Below are 17966 nucleotides of genomic sequence, written 5' to 3' on the forward strand. Positions count from 1 at the left end.
TTTAAGAAAGGATATACATGCATTGGGGGCAGCGCAGCAAAGGTTCACTAGAATGGTCCCTGGATGAGAGTCTTACAATGAGAGCCTGAGTATGCCTTCTGTTTCATAGAATTTACAGTACAGGAGGCCATTCGGCCCATCAAGTCTGCACCAGCCCATTTAAACCCACACTTCCAACCTATTCCCGTAACCCCACCAACCTTTTTGGACACTAAGGACAATTTAGTATGGCCAATCCACCAAACCTGCACATCTTTGAACAGTGGGAGGAAACTGGAACATCTGGAGGAAACCCACACAGACACGGGGAGAACATGCAGACTCTACACAGACAGTGACCCAAGCTGGGAATCGAACGTGGGACCCAGGAGCTCTGAAGCCACTGTGCTAACCACTCTGCTACCGTGCTGCCCACTGTGCTATTAGCTGATCTCATTGAAACATTCAAGATTATGAAGAAGAGCTCGACATTGCTTCCTCTGTTGGCGAATCTAGAATAATGGGACAGTTTCAGGCCAGTCATTTAAGACTGAGATGATAAATTTCTCACTCAAAGGCTCGTGAATCTTTGGTGATCTCTAATCCCAGAATGTTGCGTTTGGTACATACAGATCTGGGCCTGGTTTCCTGGCAGACGTCATGAAATCTTTCTTTACCCAGACCACCTAAGAAATAAATCTTCATTGAAACTACTTTACCTCTCAGACACTGTCGCTAGGGCCACCATCCTGCAGTTTCAAAGTTCATAATATCCGTTTTAATCCCTTTTTAAATGCTTAGATCAAATTATGTCAGTCATGGATTTCGGTACATCTCATCAACTGGCATGCAAAATTTCTCATCTGTTCGATTCATTAGCATGTTTTGAGTTATCCATATGGCTATTTTGTTGTACACAGAAGGCAAGGTTTTGAATCCAATTTAATGTAGAAAAGATTTGATCTCCTGTTCAAAAATATGGAACTCTACATTAAGTTTACCTTTTTTTAATGTCTAAAGCAATTGCAGGGTGAGCAAAAATCCAGTACTTCACAATTGAACGAGCTAATGATGGCATCACATACAACGTTACTTCCAAGTGTTCCCCGTGATCTGCCTACAGATACAGATTTTATCGATGGAAAATTTGTAATCAATTTAGAAGGTAAAGCAGCTTTATACAGTCACTTTCCTGAAATGGACTAGCATTTTGAACTTCAAATTTCCCTTCCAAGAGATGTTGACGTTTAACATCACTGGAGACATGAACTAAAATGGTTACTCTGCTTGACTCAAGAGTATGGAAAAACAATTGATGTTGAACCAAGTCTAACTGTATGCTAATGATGTTGTTTTACTAATTATGGTTAGGGTCATGTTCTCAAAGTAAATTGATTTGAAGATGAAAGAGCATTCATTATTTTAAATAAAATTAAAAGGGAGAAAAATTGGTACTGAAAACAATTGAATTTTAGATTTCACAATTCTTTTATACAACTTGTAAATTGGTCTAACTTTGTCATTAAATTTAGTGCAGCTGAAGTTTGTATTAGTCACAAAATCATATGATTATACTCTCTCACTGCCTAAAGCAGCAATTATTATAATGATGAAGAAATAATAAATGGCGATAGCAGGAAAGGAACTGAAGGTAGAGAGCTGGAAGATTCTCAATGTTTAATGATACAAAAGTGCTTTCCCCACTATGGGATGAACTGTTCTGTAGCACAGTGCCAGGGTCGCAGGTTCAATTCCCAGCTTGGGTCACTATCCGGGTCTGCGTGGGTTTCCTCCCAAGTATCCTGAAAGACGTGCCGTTAGGTGAATTGGACATTCTGAATTCTCCCACAGTGTACCCGAACAGGCGCCGGAGTGTGGCGACAGGGAATTTTCACAGTAACTTCATTGCTGTGTTAATGGAAGCCTACTTGTAACAGTAAGAAAGATTATTATTGTGAATATGCAAGAATATTTCTTATTTACATGGAAAATAATTGGTCCCAATTGTTTAACAGGTGGTGATATTATTGAAGAATCATCTTACAAAGTAATCATTCAATCAGCTACCAAAGAAAAATGCCCTCGATGTAAGAAATACACATCAGAGTCAGCATTAACACCCTGCCCTCGTTGCTTGGAAGCCATTGCTGGAAAGTGGAGCATTTAATTTGTCAGCAGATAATGATTAATGTGAGCACTTAAGAAAACAGAACAGACACATGGATGAATATGCAATGAAAAACCAACTTTCATCACAATCAGCCAGTGCTATGTATTTCATCTTCACATTCCCACCTCAGCAGTCTTCTGTTCTCATTGAATAGTCAGATTTTGATAGGGTTATGTCAAAACTACCATTTCCAGTTTGAGGTTCAGGGGTCTGGTGATTCTGCACATCTGGTGTTTCTGTAATATCTGCCTTAAAATCTGGAAGTAAATTTTGATTATATTTTTACAGCTACTATTGTACAGATAGAAGAACAATTTACACATAATTGATAGCCCAACCATTACGTCAATTTCCAGTTTCCCCTGACTGTAGTATTAACGGTGAAAGTTTCTCCATTTTCTCTTTTGGATAGCAAATATTCCCAAGGTATATATGCTATGATACAATCATGTCAGTTTCCTAATTAATCTTGAGTAACCAGTTAATGAAACTTAATGGATAAATGGCTATGTTGCTTGTTATGTGTGTAATAAACACTTTTTTGTACAAAGGTATTCTGCTTTTAAGAAATGTTTTTGTTCTTCACATAGAAACAAAATACAAAGTGAACTTTAATTAAATAGTAATAGCGGGCTCGGAAAATGACATTTAGTGTACAATTATATAATGTTGGGATCAGGCACCTGATCACTTATGGATGGACTGATCCCAGCTATTGGATATTTGTGGGTTCTGTATGCAAGCAACTATGGTTCTTGTGTCAGTTGTGCGCAAGTGGTAGGCTTGCTAAATAAGTTGTACAAGTAGTTAGTGCAGCTTCCAAAGAGATTATTGTACATAAGTTAGACATTAAAAAAAACAAGATCTATCTAGTTTGCCTTCCAAAAGACAGTCACATGATAGAACAATAATGAAATTGTTGGCTAATCTTGACAATTAATGTTAACAATCTACAGCAGACTTCCCCTGGTGTGGAAAGTGTTGAGATCACTATTGTGTCCAAAACTATTTTCTGTAAAAAGTCCAATTTTAATTAATGAACAACGTCCATAAATCTGGCACAAATGATATTTCTGTACATCAATTTTGTAGGTCCCTAATGAAGCTGGTATGTGTTGGTTCCACTGTTTTGGATAAGGTCTCCTTTCAAATCATGAACATGGCAGTGATATCAGTCAACCTTCACTTTTTCAGATCGAACTTACCCTATTTAAACTGGTCATTACGCAACCCTTCCATCTTGTCAATCTTAATCTTTGACATTCCCTTTCAACATCACAAAGCAGTTAGCTCACAATTGTTAATTTAGTGACAAACAAGTGGAATTTCAGACACCAGACCTCAGAACAATTCAGGGTGAATTGGCCAGTTGTGATTTTCCACCCATTAAAATGAATTGGAAGAGACGAATACATTGAAGTGAATAATTCTGGTCCACGTTTAGAGAAATTAAGTAACCAAATGTATTAAGACCATTTCAAGTCGGCTTATCTTGACTACCAAGCCATCAAATATTTCAGATAGCTTGTCAACTAAATATCAATGCAGCATGGTAGCATGGTGGTTAGCACTGTTGCTTCACAGCTCCAGGGTCCCAGGTTCAATACCCGGCTTGGGTCACTGTCTGTGCGGAGTCTGCATGTTCTCCCTTTGCCTGCATGGGTTTCCTCCCACAGTCCAACGATGTGCGGGTTATGTGGATTGGCTATGCTAAATTGCCCTTAGTGTCCAAAAAGGTTAGGTGGTGTTATGGAGGAGTGGGCTTCAGGAGGGTGCTCTTTCCAAAGGTTGGTGCAGACTCGATGGACCAAACAGCTTCCCTCTGCACTGTAAATTCTATGATATGGTAGAGCTGTAGCCATCTGGGATGGCCACTTACAATAAGAAACATGGACGGTCGAAAGCATAACAGGAAAAATGGACAATGTAAGGTTCAGTGTATATTTGTGAGTGAAGAATCCAGACAGCATCGAAACCCCCAACCGATTAGCATTTTGATGGCCCTTCTCGAAGACAAAAGACTGATACTTGAGCAACCGATACAATCCCAGACATTACAGTGCCACTCCCTGCACTCAGGAAGCATCAACAAGAGTCAATGACCACTTAGGACACGCCTGGCCATCAAGGCACCTGCCCCTTTATTGGCTCAAATGAAATCCAGTGATCAAGAACTGCCCAACTAAAAGAGCATGAAACTCCCCAAGGATAAAGAGAGAAACCGTGATGCGTTCGCTCTCTCTTGACCTGGCACTCTGGCAGCATCCACCTCCCAAGTGCAGCACCACCAGGTTCAAGTTCAACATCTGCTACCAGACGGATGAGCCCAGCTGAGCAGCAGTTCCTTTTCCAGACCCAGTAGATCCAGATTCAAATAAAGGCCACTGTTCCTCTGACCTAAGACGGGTGCCTGAAGTTAAGTACGGGTTGTCATAGTTGATAGGTGTAGTTTAACTTGTAGTGTTATGTTGCATGATAATTGTGTGTGTAAATAAAGTATCTTTGATCTTGAACTAACTGGTGTTTGGCTCTTTGATCGATACCCGGTTGAACATTGTGGTGGTATCATTTGATACCTGGAGACTGAGCAATATAATATCGCTATCCAAAGAAAGGGCAAACTTATTGATTGCCATATTTATAGCAGGTAAAAAAGGCAACAAAGCTTACATTTAATTTCTAATAAAGTTACTTTGAACTCTGTAGGAAACCTAATATGCAGAAAGATTGCACCCTTTTCTGTATTTTATCAGAGTAGCTACAGCATCGAGTAAATGGCAATCAGTATGTTCTGTTTTAATAATTTGCAAATGTGTTAAATTAGAAATGCATACTTTCTGAAAGTGATATTTTCTTGAGGAATTATTGTAACTACTCTAGGGGAAAAATCTGTTCACAACATCCTGTCAAAAAGCACCTTCCTAACCATGGTTGCTGACTGGCTGCTAATTCCAGCTTCTATGATAGTGTTAGTGTTTGGAAGTTCCAGTCATGCAGTCTTCATTTCAGGATGGAATGCTATAACAGGCTCCTGGACTTGTCTGGTTGTCCCCTATGCCAGTTTTCATGAAAAAAATATACTGTCACAATTGTGTTTTTAAAACTCCATTAGCTGCTGCTGAAAATCTTTGAGAAGGTAGGTAATCCTGAGACCACAAATCTGATAAGATTACCCGGTTTGCCTTCAACAAGATCTGGTCAAATTTTTTTTTTTAAAAAGGCATTTGCACATACTAACTGCAAAGTCAGGCATTACATCGCAGTGCTGCAATTTGTTTTTGCTGAAGTTTATAGACCATGAACTACATGTCTCTTTAATTGGACCTCAAGCAAAAACATTTTCACAGAAATTAGTGTTTATTTTAAATAAACTCAGTTTCCAACAACAATTTCACTTGTCACATACACAGGCATTGCACTCCAGTTATTTGTACAAAGAGCATCACAGCATGGATTGAAGAGTTTTTATTTGATTAATGAGCAATAATTTACAATATTACAGTTGGTCTTTGCCCACTGATTGTGGAAATTTATCTGACTGTACACACTTGGTGTCTGATCACTTTATTTTGTTACTTATACAAATGCAAAAAAATTGAGGGAATAAAAACTTTGTCTTTACATTAACAAAATAAACTCAAATTTGTCATTTTGTTTTGTGACATAAGGCTTCATTAAATAGTCATCTACTCTTGGTAGGATGTCTGGGTTATTTACTGCTGGAAAAAATATATTGCAAAATTCCTCTTTCCATTTTCATCTCCAACAGTAGGATTAGAAATCATAGATGTATGGCCCACACTACATAACTCATTCACTACATAATACCTTGAGATACAGACTTGCTTCAGCTGACATCTAATCGGCATAGCTACAGCAACACTATTGTTTCTTCTGAGACTAATGCCATCTTTTAGCAGTAAAATGAGATAGCTGAAGCAAAGCTCACATTGTGTAAACATGGGCATGCAAAGTGTATTTGGGTAGTAGAATATCACACATAATGGAACAGAAACGAAAGAGTTTAACAGAACTCCGTAACCACCTATAACAATAACCATTTAAGAACATGATTATTCGCAACAGAAAATGGCTCATTTACATCAAAACGATCCAAGCTCTTCACAGCTGGTCAAATCTGGGACCTATGTAAATAAAAATTGGCCAACTCTTGTCACAAGGAGGATATGGCTTCAACTGCTTCGAACAGATGCAGCACCAGGCTGTACTGCCCGTGGTTTTCAGGTAAGAGTTCTATCAATTTGCTCACCAGCCTGGCTGTTGCTACAATTGGCACATCTGTGTTCTGAAGATCTTGAGGATCCTAGAAATAGTACAAACCATGATTATTAGAAAGCAAGAAAGCTGGTTATTAAAGATATGGCATTTTAAGAGATTCAAACTATTACTGTTAACTTTCATGGTCACTTACTGACACCTAGGATGGCAGACTAATCAGCAGTATGATCATTATTATTCAGTGGGCAAGGAGATGGTGGAAGGCTAACAGCTGAGGGTACTTTAACCCAGTAAGCAGTTGATAGTGCCAGTTCTGGAATATAAATCTGTCGAAGCTTGGTTAGTTTTACCATCGAGCCATGATTTAATGTTTGCTAATTTACCTGGCATACCTCCTGTTGTCTCATATTGAGTCAAACATGAATAAAACATTTCAGAAATGTAGAACAAAATCTAAAGATTTGACATTTTGAGGGAAATAACCCGGTATGGCGATGGAGCAAGAGAATGAGACTAACTAGGTTGCTCTACAGAGAGCTGAGATTGACTTGATGGGCAGAATAGCCTCCTTCGGTGCCATAATGACTACTTCACAGGCCAAGGTTCTTCACGTTCCAAGTGGGCTCATAAAGAAATAAACAGTGAAGCCAGCATGCGATAGGAAATTGAGGCAAGTATTTTGTTTAAATATTTTTGCGTTAGCTCTTCAGTCATAATGAGACTTTTGGCACATTTTTTAAAGTGAAAATGCTGCTGCACATTAAAAGTGTATAGCTCCTAGGGCAGCACGGCGGTGCAGTGGTTAGCACAGCTGCCTCACGTGCAGAGGTCCCAGGTTCGATGTTCTGGGTCACTGTCCGGGTGGAGTTTGCACATTCTCCCTGTGTTTGCGTGGGGTTGACCCCCAAACCCAAAGATGTGCAGGGCAGGTGGATTGGCCATGCTAAATTGTCCCTTAATTGGGTACTTTAAATTTATTTTGAAACAAGTGTATAGGTCCTACACTGCCATCAATTCTGCACTTCCCATGAATATTTGCTAATCCAGTATAAATTACTGTAGAACTTTCTTCTCAATGTTAATATTGCTCTATAATAAGAGTTATCCATTTAAATCTAAAAATTTGTCCGGTAAGATTGAGAATATTCAACATGTTTTAAGATGAACCCATATTTTAATGTTAAACCTTAAATTATTTTCCACAGATATTAAAGTACCTGTTTGTACTCCCATTATTGCAATGAATTTACAAATTAGTTTTAGGAAACAACCAACCATATCAGCACTTCAGCTTAATGGACTGCAGCTAACTTTTTGAATTTAAAGAGGAATCTATGGTTGGGAACATAAATGTTTGTTTTCCTTGCAATTTTCCCAGTCTTCTCTTTAAATCGAAAATATATACAGGGTCTGTTGGACACTAAAAATCAGACACCCAAGCCAGGCAGTTTTTCCATGCAGGGCATCATTAATGGGACCCACAGTCAGAGATAATTAATCTGTCAATAAAGGTTTAATTCTTCCCAGTGCATTTTAAATAATCTGCAGCCAATATCTCAACAGGTAGACTGCACTTCCTGTTGACAAGCAGCAACAAGTTCACTAATATGCTTCAGACCAGTAAGCCACGCTGTTTTCACTAGTTTACTTTGGGTTTACCCATGAATGCACTTGGTTCATAAATCTTGGCTCTGGCAAACTAAGCTGTGAACATCCCACGTTGGGCGTCTACAGCAGATTGCTCATGAGTTCAATTTGAAGACTCAAACATGATGGTATTCCTTCCACATATCGTTAAATCCGATATATTTGCTTTATTTCTCATAAGCATATGGTTCAATCATGAGCTTCACTGCTGAGAAATACCAATTCAACATCCAGCTCTCCCAGTGATGTGATGACAATTCACTTGACGCTGTTATTTGTTACTTGAAGTGAAAAGTTCCTAAATTACAGTATTATGCAGTCCAGTGGCCAAAACCCATGCAGATCCTCATTCTTTTGTGGGATAATTCCATAATGAGTAAACCAGTCAATACTTTCAGTGATACCTTGAATAATACAGACTACTGGATAAGAATAGTCTAGTTCAGATAAACAAAAGCCTATAAAAAGTTAATGATTTTGAAGTCGGTCATACAGAACATAATTTTGTTTTGTTGCACAATGTGTTTGTTCTTTCAGTAAAATGTTAATTTTTTTGATAAAATTATATTAATACTCACCATGGCCTTAAGCCACGTACACAGCATTGGCGGGAGTCTGGCCAGCAGCTCCATACCTTCCTTAGTTTGAGTATGAAGTAAAGCATATGCAAGCCTCTGACCTGTCAGCACAAGTAATTGGGATGCCAGAACCTCTTGATCATGCACCTGGAGCAGAGCCTGAACAGACAGCAAATGAAACAGAATGGCTGAAATTTTAGAATCAAATTAAAAAGTGTTCATTAGACAATATTCATCAAAAATAAATTTCCCCAAACTATTCCAGCATTACATCGACAACATTCATTAAAAAAACGAATACAACTGAGGATAAACTCTACATATGTTCATTAAAATGAATTGAAAATCACCATAGTCCCCGAGGACCATAGGCTGCTTTCACCTTTTGAGGGAGAGCTGATTGGTGGTGATTTAACCTGAGGGTCAAGGGACCTCGGGTAAGGTGCAAAATTGGTACGGTGGGCCTTCATAGTTAACCTCAGCCAGTACGGGAATTGAACCCACGCTGTTGGTGATGCTCCACATCACGAACCAGCCAGCTGAGCTAACTGACTCCAAGGAGGCAATATATAAATACAAATTATTTTTCTGATTTTTGTTGTCTCTCTGTTGGTGACCATCAGCATGTAATTAAAGAGCTGCAATTTGATCAGCTCTACAAATACTCTAGATAGGTTCCATTTTCAATATCACAGATTGCAACTTTAATTTCAGCAATAACAAAGTATAATCCTGTCTTATCAAAGTATTTTGCATCAGTTCGCCTATTTTGATTTGTGTAACTTTGCTGCATAAAACCAGGCTGCTATATTTGCCTAAACAACTACAATTCAAAAATCGTTTTTTTTTTAAATAACTTTTTTAAAAATAAGTTTTACAGCACCCAATTTTATTTTTTTTTTGCAATTAAGGTGCAATTTAGTGTGGCCAATCCACCTACCTTGCACATCTTTGGACTGTGGGGGTGAAACCCACGCAGACACGGGGAGAATGTGCAAACTCCACACGGACAGTGACCCAGGGCCGGGATTCGAACCCAGGTCCTCAACGCCGTAGGCAGAAATGCTAACCACTATGCCACCGTGCTGCCCCAATTCAAAAATAGTTAATTGACTGCAAAGCATATTGGAATGTCCCTATCATGTGAAGGGCAGTATATAAAAGCAATTACTTCTCATTTATTGGTTGCTTTAAACTATGAATCTTGACCCATCCAATCTATCTGTTCTGGAGGAAATGCAACAATAAAATGACTCGAGCACTCTCAAAATAATAGATAATTATTTTAATTATCTATTTTTAAACAAATGACTGAAAGATGGATATATGTTACCTCTTCACCAATCTGGTCAATTCCATGATTATACAGCTCACATACATAATGTCGACGGATAACATCCTCATTCACTTGGAGGTTCTGAGACAGCTCCACTGCCACAGATGCCCAGTCTTCATTTTGCTCTTGATAAGGTTGCTTTTCAGAAGCAGTCTGCGGAGGTTTAATTAGGTCTTTCACTGCGGCACTGACTATTTTCATCAGGAACTGGAAGAAAACATTCATAAGTTACTGCATGACGAAACAATTGCACCTGGAAAATATGATACAGTTTCCAAACAAGTGCAGATCCTTTGTTTTTTTCTGGATTTTGTACACTTGAGAAAGTTCTGTAATTTTCAAGCACCTAGAATCAGCTGCAGATTGAAACCACATGTTTTAGCATCAGTGCAGCCTGTCTGCATAACACTGGCAAATTCGTACAACAGAAATGATTGTGCACTGTGGATCAAGATACTCAAGACTGATTTCATTTAATATAGGCTGAATTTTAAAACTCAGATGCTAGAAATGGATAAGTTCCTAAGCAATTAAAAATTGCAATCTTAACTTAAATGCAAGACTGATGCCAGTTTTCCATCAAGTAAAATTAAAAAATGATAGTATTTTAGTTGTTTGGTCAAGCAAGTGTTACGATATCTCAACGGAATTTCAAGCCAATATGGAGGATCGGAAGAACTGTAACAACACACTTTGTAATTTGACCATTTCTACTAGACACATGCAAATGAGAATTTCCAAATTCTAATACAGAAGGTTTGTTTTCTCAATGTCATTATTGTGGCAAATAACAACGCCAAACTGTTGTTTTAACAAGCAACAATCCACTCAATGATTTTATTACCTGCTGTCTTAGTGAGACTATGTTAGGATCCATATCTCCACTTGGCAGCAACTGGATTGATGTTAGCTCCTTGAAAAATGCATTTTTGCCCTTCGAAGTAAATTACACATAACAAAGTATGCAACTGCTTTTTTGTTTGGGACAGAATTTTCAGTTTTCAGTTATGAATGGCACAAATTACATAAGCATTAAATCATTAAATTAACCTTTAAAAGTAGCTTTCCTTTAGTCACATATTTCTAAATATACATATATAGTGCCTGAACATGGAAAAAAAAAACATTTAAAATATATGAGCTGTGTGGACAACTATTTTTAATTCTGCATTTTGAGAAGCAAATTAGATATAAAATAATAATTAAAGAAGTTGCCATTATTAGCATTAAAAAGTCTCTCTATTGCATTTGAACACATGACATATGGGGATAAAAAAAGTTAATACAAAAAACATACCTTACTGTCAAATAGACTTAATATTTTGACAGATTTCATCCCAAACAGCATTATTCCATGCATAATGACAGACAAAATGTAGTGGTGTTGAACCAATGGATAATGGACATGTCTTTGTTCCAGAGCCAGATCCACTATGGAAGTCTGACCCTCCACAGATGACCAGGTGTCTTCAATGTCTAGAAATGGTTCCTTCATTTCATCACTGCTAACTTCAGCCTAATAACATATATAAAAAACATTTTAAAAAGGGCAACATAGTGAGGCACTCAATTCTGTGGCAATCATATAAAAAGGTTTAACCTGCATATATTTTTAATTTATTTCATAAAATGTACATCACAGAACAGATCATTCAGCCTAACTGGTCCATCACTACTTGTTCTCTCCATGTTTTTAATCCCGAAATGTATCCATGCTTTAGCTTCAATTACCTCTTCTGTTAGCGACCAATCGTATAAAATGGAAACAAACTTCAAAGATCTTTTGATTCTACTCAATAATTATCATTTATATTAATAAAGATGCCTCCCATTAAAAACAAATGATCAGCACAAAGGTGTATTGGTATGGTGAACAATTAATTGAATATATTTCCCAACATATATTTTCTGTTCATAAATGCAGTCATCTTATTTTCAATGTACTTTTATAACAAAACCACAAGCTAACAGGCAGTTTTAGTTTCACACATTTACTATGCCTTTGTAACAAAGCATTACAAATCTTTCAGTATCGTTTACCACAAGATAGATTCAGAATACGGATTTTAAACGTGCAACTTTAATTTAAAAATGTAACGTTACTCATGAAAATTTCTCTGGAACACTGCATAGGCCAAACAAAATACCACCCACATTATAATCTGTACTTTAGTGTTACAACATAACAGATATTAAGGACTAATTTCAAGGCGACAATCTATCACAGTTTAGGTGGCCGAAGTGAATCTTCAGCACGAGTATCAGCATGCCAGACAAAATCATACAAGGATATTTAATATGCTAAAACTATCTAAAGGAACTTTGTCATTCAAGTGGTTCTGGAGTGCACAGTCTGGAAGTGTGGTGAAGCCATGTTCAATTGAGGTATTCAAGAGAGCATGAGGTGATTACTTGAACAGAAACAATGTGCAGGGGGGTGGAGAATAGGCAGGGGAATGGCACTAAGTCAGAATAACCATTTGGAGACCTGGTGTAGACACAATTGGCGGGATGACACGTACCAGTGTCAAGAGCGGCACAAACCACTCCGGCGTTGGGTCGCCTGGAACTTGAGGAAACCTCCGCACTTCCGGGGGCTAGGCCAGCGCTGGAGGGGTTGGTGGCGTGCCAACCAGCGCCAAAGGGCCACCACGAGTTGGCGCATGCGCAAAATCACCAGCGTGATTTCTGTGCATGCACAGGGGGTTTCTCCTCCGCGCCGGCCATGGCGGAGCCTTACAGAAGCCGGCGCGGAGGGAAAGAGTGCGCAGATCGGTGGACCCCGATCACAAGCCAGACCATTGTGCCCCCCCCCCCCCCCCCCCGAGGACTCCGCAGGCCGCCCTCCAAGCCAGGTTCCGCCGGGATGGACCATGTCTATTTCACGCTGGTGGGACTGGGCAAAATGGGTGGCCACTCGGCCCATCGGGGCCCGGAGAATTGCCCGGGGGAGGGGCGCTGCTAACGGCCCCTGACCGGCGCTGGCGGGAGGGTCGGAGAATCCTGCCCAATGAGCTGAATGGCCTCCTTTTGCACTGTAATAATTCTGTGAATCTATTTCTAATATTTCAAAATATTGATGTTTTTGACAATTGCTGAAGCGACTGGATATCTGCGCTTTGGAACTTTTCCCTTCCTTGTGCATCCAGTTTTGGTATCAACCACTCGTAGGTCAGCTTAGGTAGGGCTAGCAGTGAATTTAAAAGGCCCTCTTTCTGCACCACCTCATTTCCAATAGTCTGTTGAGGTACGGGATACTTAATTTAATGTTGTTCTATATGTCGGGTCAAAAGCATTAGTAATTTGGTGAAATCTGTTTAATTCCAAATACCAAGAACAAACAAAAGTTGTTTGATTTAAGGAATTTTAATCCCACAGTCTACTAGATTCAAATACAGGTCCCAAAAAGTTTTTAAAAAGTGTTCTATTATTGATTCTACAAAAAATATTTCTTATATAAAAATCACCAATCCAAACATGATAACATTGTTTAATGCAATTATTATTTTTTTACCTCCATTAAAGTTTGAAGAAGCAGTGAGCAAGAGCCAAGGAAAGACGTCACTGCAGTATCACCCATGCCAACATCCTGTCCAGAAAAAAATGAAATACTTCAAATCATCGGTCAGTACTTCCATTTGTTTGAAGAATGTTTTTTGTAGTACTCTTCGCCTCCCCTGCTGAAAGAGCATGCAGCCAGGTAATCAGAATCAAAGCTCCGGTAAAAACTTTAGGAAGAATATAAACAGCTACACAAAACGGTCCTGCGAATTCTCCCTCTCTGGGAGGAAAAAAAAACACAATTTCTGTAGCAGTTTCTCTATTACACAGTCAAGATTGGTAACTTGCCATGTAAAGAATAGTGGAGTGTATGAGCACCATTTCAGAGGACTAGCATACTGGAGCAGTGATATTGTGCACCACGCCAGGTGCCAACCTCCATTTTAAGAATTTTACACCCAGTGCATATTCCAGATACAGAATAGACAAGTGATCACAGATACAAGTGCATGTCGTAGCAACACTCAAGAGAACTTTACACGTACAGGATCTGTAAGTTTAGTGGGTATGGATTTTCCATACTGGATGACAGAAACACAGTATTAGAAAATAGCAGTAAACAGCAGTACAGAAGTGGAACTTCTGTACACACACACTACGTGTCCACACACCCACGCACACCGTTAATTAAATACAGAGCTTCACAAGTTGCAAGGTATATAAGACCAAAGCTAACAACCCTCCCCCCCACTTCCTGATTTAATAGCAATTCTTTTTTTAAAATATTTTTTATTCTACTTTTTCACATTTTCTTCAAAATTTACATCCACCGACAATCAACGGTAACAAATACGTCAATCCCCTTATCAACAACAATCCCATCCTCCCACCAACCCCCAAACAACCCACATGTCAACACAAACATCAAATAAAAGGAATCAGGAATCACCTATAGTCACCATTAACATACAGAGTCCAATACACTGGTTTAGCAGAGTGGGCTAAATAGCTGACTTGTAATGCAGAACAATGCCAGTAGCACGGGTTCAATTCCTGTACCAGCCTCCCAGAACAGGTGCTGGAATGTGGCGACTAGGGGCTTTTTACAGTAACTTGATTGAAGCTACTTGTGACAATAAACAATTATTATTATTATTATAACCCCACCCCTTCTAATGTTCAATGTCATCCAATTCTTGAAAGTGCATAATGAATTGTAGAAACCCTCCATCCTTCCCCTCAGTTCAAACTTCACCATCTCAAGAGTCAAGAATTCCAGCAGGTCCCCCTGCCACGCCGGGGCACAGGGTGGATAGGTTGAGCTCCACTCCAATAGGATCAATTGGGCAGCACGGTAGCACAGTGGTTAGCACAATTGCTTCACAGCTCCGCGGTCCCAGGTTCGATTCCCGGCTGGGTCACTGTCTGTGCGGAGTCTGCACGTTCTCCCAGTGTCTGCGTGGGTTTCCTCTGGGTGCTCCGATATCCTCCCACAGTCCAAAGATGTGCCGGTTAGGTGGATTGACTATGCTAAATTGCCCTTAGTGTCCAAAATTGCCCTTAGTGTTGGGTGGGGTTACTGGGTTATGGAGACAGGGTAGAGGTGTGGGCTTGGGTGGGGTGCTCTTTCCAAAAGCCGGCGCAGACTTGATGGGCCGAATGGCCTCCTTCTACACTGTAAATTCTATGATCCGCTGTCGGGCAATCAACGAGGCGAAGGCTACAACATCTGCCTCTGCACCCGCTTCCAACCCGGCAGCTCCGACACCCCGAATATGGCCTCAAGAGAGCCCGGGTCAAGTTCCCGTGCACCACTTTAGAGATTACCCAGTAATCCTCCTGCTTTGAAAAACACCAAAACATATGAGCGTGGTTTGCGGGGCACACCCACCGCAACGTTCACACAAATCGTCTACCCCAAAGAGCCAGCTCATCCTCGCCTTTGTGAGGTATGCTCTATATACCATCCTCAGCTGTGTTGAGCCCCAACCTCATGCACAAGGTGAAGGCATTCACTCGCCGGAGCACCTCACACCAGAACCCTTCCTCCAGACCCTCTCCCAACTCTTCCACATTGCTTTGATCCCTTCCAGCTTTCTCCTCTACCAAAATAACCCCATAAACTGCCGACAATACCCCCTTCTCCAGTCCCCTTGTCGTTAGCAGCTCCTCTAGCGGAGGCCGGCACCACTTGGAAGCTCTGCATCTCCTTCCTGGTAAATCCTCAAACCTGCATATATCTAAACATTTCCCCCTGCTCCAGCCCATACTTCGCTCCCAGCTCCTTCAATCCTGCAAACCGACTCCCTAGATATAAATCCTTTAATGCCCGAACTCCCTTCTCCTCCCATATCCGAAATTTCCCATCTCACGTCCATGGCTGAAATCTGTGATTCCTCTGAATCGGCATTTCCCTCGACTCTGCCCTAACCTGAAGTGCTGTCGAAACTGCCTCCAAATTCTCAACAATGCTATTACTACCCTACTTCCTGAGTATTTCCCTGGGGCCATCAGGAGCAGCGCTGTTGCTAGCGCCTTCAATCCCGACCCCCCCACACAAACTCTCCTCCATTCTGACCCACTGGGAATCCACCCCTCTGACCCAGCTCCGCACCTTCTCCACATTTGCCGCCCAGTAATAATACATCAGGTTTGGAAGACCAAATCCCCCTGACTGCCTTCCCATCTGCAGCAACACCTTTCTAGCTCTAGCCATCTTCCCTCCCCATATGAACGAGGTAATCATTCATCAATCTCTCTAAACAGATCGGTAGGCATTGAAAAATAAACAAAAATCGCGGCAACACATTCATTTTAATCGCCTGTAATTTAATGGCAATTCTGAACAGAAACATCATCCTTTATAGGAAACTGGCATAATTTTATTTAACTGCACATTTAACTTCAATATCAATACTGAGAGAATTCCAATGTGCTAAATTATGTCAATGTATTTATACAATGTACTGGAACTTATGCATAATCGATGATGTAACAGTGGTAGCTTACATTTTTATTTAAGCTAAATCAAAGACACTAGAGTAGAAATTAAATTTGAAGACAGTTTAAAAAAAAATGCTTACTGCATATTACTTATGTGTATTTGTTGGACAGCACACCAGTTTCATCTCACTTTGAATTCTTTCAGGTACGAGAATTCGGCTCAATCACTTCAGGCTGGAAGTCCAAGAGTTGACTATATTTTAACATCCTGCGCTTTCTTTTTTTGAATATAAATTTAGAGTACCCAATTCATTTTTCCAATTAAGGGGCAATTTAGCATGGCCAATCTACCTATCCTGCACATCTTTGGGTTGTGGGGGTGAGACTCACGCAGACACGGGGAGAATGTGCAAATTCCACACGGACAGTGACCCGGGGCTGGGTCCTCAGCGCCGTGAGACAGCAGTGCTAACCACTGTGCCGCCATGCTGCTCCAACATCCTGCATTTCTATTGCTTTAGAACAGAGATGAGGAGGAATTTCTTCAGCCTGAGGGTGGTGAATCTGTGGAACACTTTGCCTTAGAAGGCTGCGGAGGCCAAATCACTGAATGTCTTTAAGACAGAGATAGATAGGTTCTTGATTAATAAGGGGACCAGGGGTTATGAGGAGAAGGCAGGAGAATGGCAGCAAAAATGTAAGCAGTTTTACCAAAGGACTTATCCCGCTATACTAAATAAGAATTCTCCCCAGGGGATGAGAAAATATAAGCCACGATTGAATGGCGGAGCAGACTTGATGGGCCAAGTGGCCTAATTCTGCTCCTATGTCTTATGGTCTTATAAAGAAATTAAAACTGAAAGGATTTCTAGCTCCGGTGAAGATTCACCTGGGCTAGCGCACTCCCCGAATATTTTCAAAATACTCACTCTTCTGCATAGTCTGTCTTTTGGTGCCTTGCCAACCTATTAAAAAACAATATTGATCAGTTTTAATGGCCTCATTCATCAATACAAGTCAAGTGACTAGAATATCTGATAATCATGCAAGTAAGAATGTAAATTGTGCTTTGTCAACAGATTGAAATTAACAGAATTTCCTTATAAATTTACCAACAGAAAGGTAATGCATGGTATTTAAACTATACAAAACCAGCCCCCCCCCCCCCCCAAAATACTTCAATTACTTAGCTTGTAACAAACTCAATTGCTCTAGGGTAACCAGCTATGGAAACTTACTTTAGTATTGCCACGAGTTAGATAAGACCTGGATGCAGGAAGTCAGTGGCATCAAGCAATTTAAATCATCGAGTCACTGCAGCAACAGGGTGGTCTAGTTTGACAAGGTGTGTGTGAAAACAATATCTTAGTTCTGGGTTACAGACCAAAGCCATTGCTAGCATTGGGAGTATTGTGGCAGTGTTCCATATCTGTCAATCCGTCAACTCTTTCAGCCTTGAGATTATTAGTATACTAGTCATTTCTAGATATCACTTCAATTTCATATGTAAATGTTCACTAGTTGGCAGCAAAAATGTAAGCAATTTTACCAAAGCACTTATGCCCCTATACTA

General features: G+C 40.0%; 2 protein-coding genes across 3 annotated transcripts in view; one reads left to right on the plus strand and one right to left on the minus strand.

The window, feature by feature from the left end:
* Window positions 1-2186, plus strand: part of iars2 (isoleucyl-tRNA synthetase 2, mitochondrial) — a 109082-nt gene extending 106896 nt beyond the window's left edge. The window contains exons 22-23 of one of the 2 annotated variants that reach the window (XM_038811998.1): window positions 1000-1144; window positions 1995-2186. In XM_038811998.1, the coding sequence (XP_038667926.1) occupies window positions 1000-1144; window positions 1995-2146 (297 nt within the window). In that variant the 3' untranslated portion in view covers window positions 2147-2186. Of the gene's footprint in view, window positions 1-999; window positions 1145-1994 lie in introns of those variants that run through there. The other variant, XR_005462359.1, reaches the window with a different exon arrangement.
* A 3412-nt stretch (window positions 2187-5598) lies between these two features.
* Window positions 5599-17966, minus strand: part of rab3gap2 (RAB3 GTPase activating protein subunit 2 (non-catalytic)) — a 121271-nt gene continuing 108903 nt past the window's right edge. Inside the window, exons 29-35 of the mRNA XM_038812024.1 lie at window positions 17323-17358; window positions 13464-13538; window positions 11247-11465; window positions 10794-10883; window positions 9947-10156; window positions 8614-8772; window positions 5599-6473 (exon numbers count right to left, since the gene is read on the minus strand). Of these exons, the coding sequence (XP_038667952.1) occupies window positions 6324-6473; window positions 8614-8772; window positions 9947-10156; window positions 10794-10883; window positions 11247-11465; window positions 13464-13538; window positions 17323-17358 (939 nt within the window). The 3' untranslated portion in view covers window positions 5599-6323. The remainder of the gene's footprint in view (window positions 6474-8613; window positions 8773-9946; window positions 10157-10793; window positions 10884-11246; window positions 11466-13463; window positions 13539-17322; window positions 17359-17966) is intronic.

The sequence above is a fragment of the Scyliorhinus canicula genome, chromosome 1 (genome assembly GCF_902713615.1).
Source record: "Scyliorhinus canicula chromosome 1, sScyCan1.1, whole genome shotgun sequence".
Taxonomy (NCBI): Eukaryota; Metazoa; Chordata; class Chondrichthyes; order Carcharhiniformes; family Scyliorhinidae; genus Scyliorhinus; species Scyliorhinus canicula.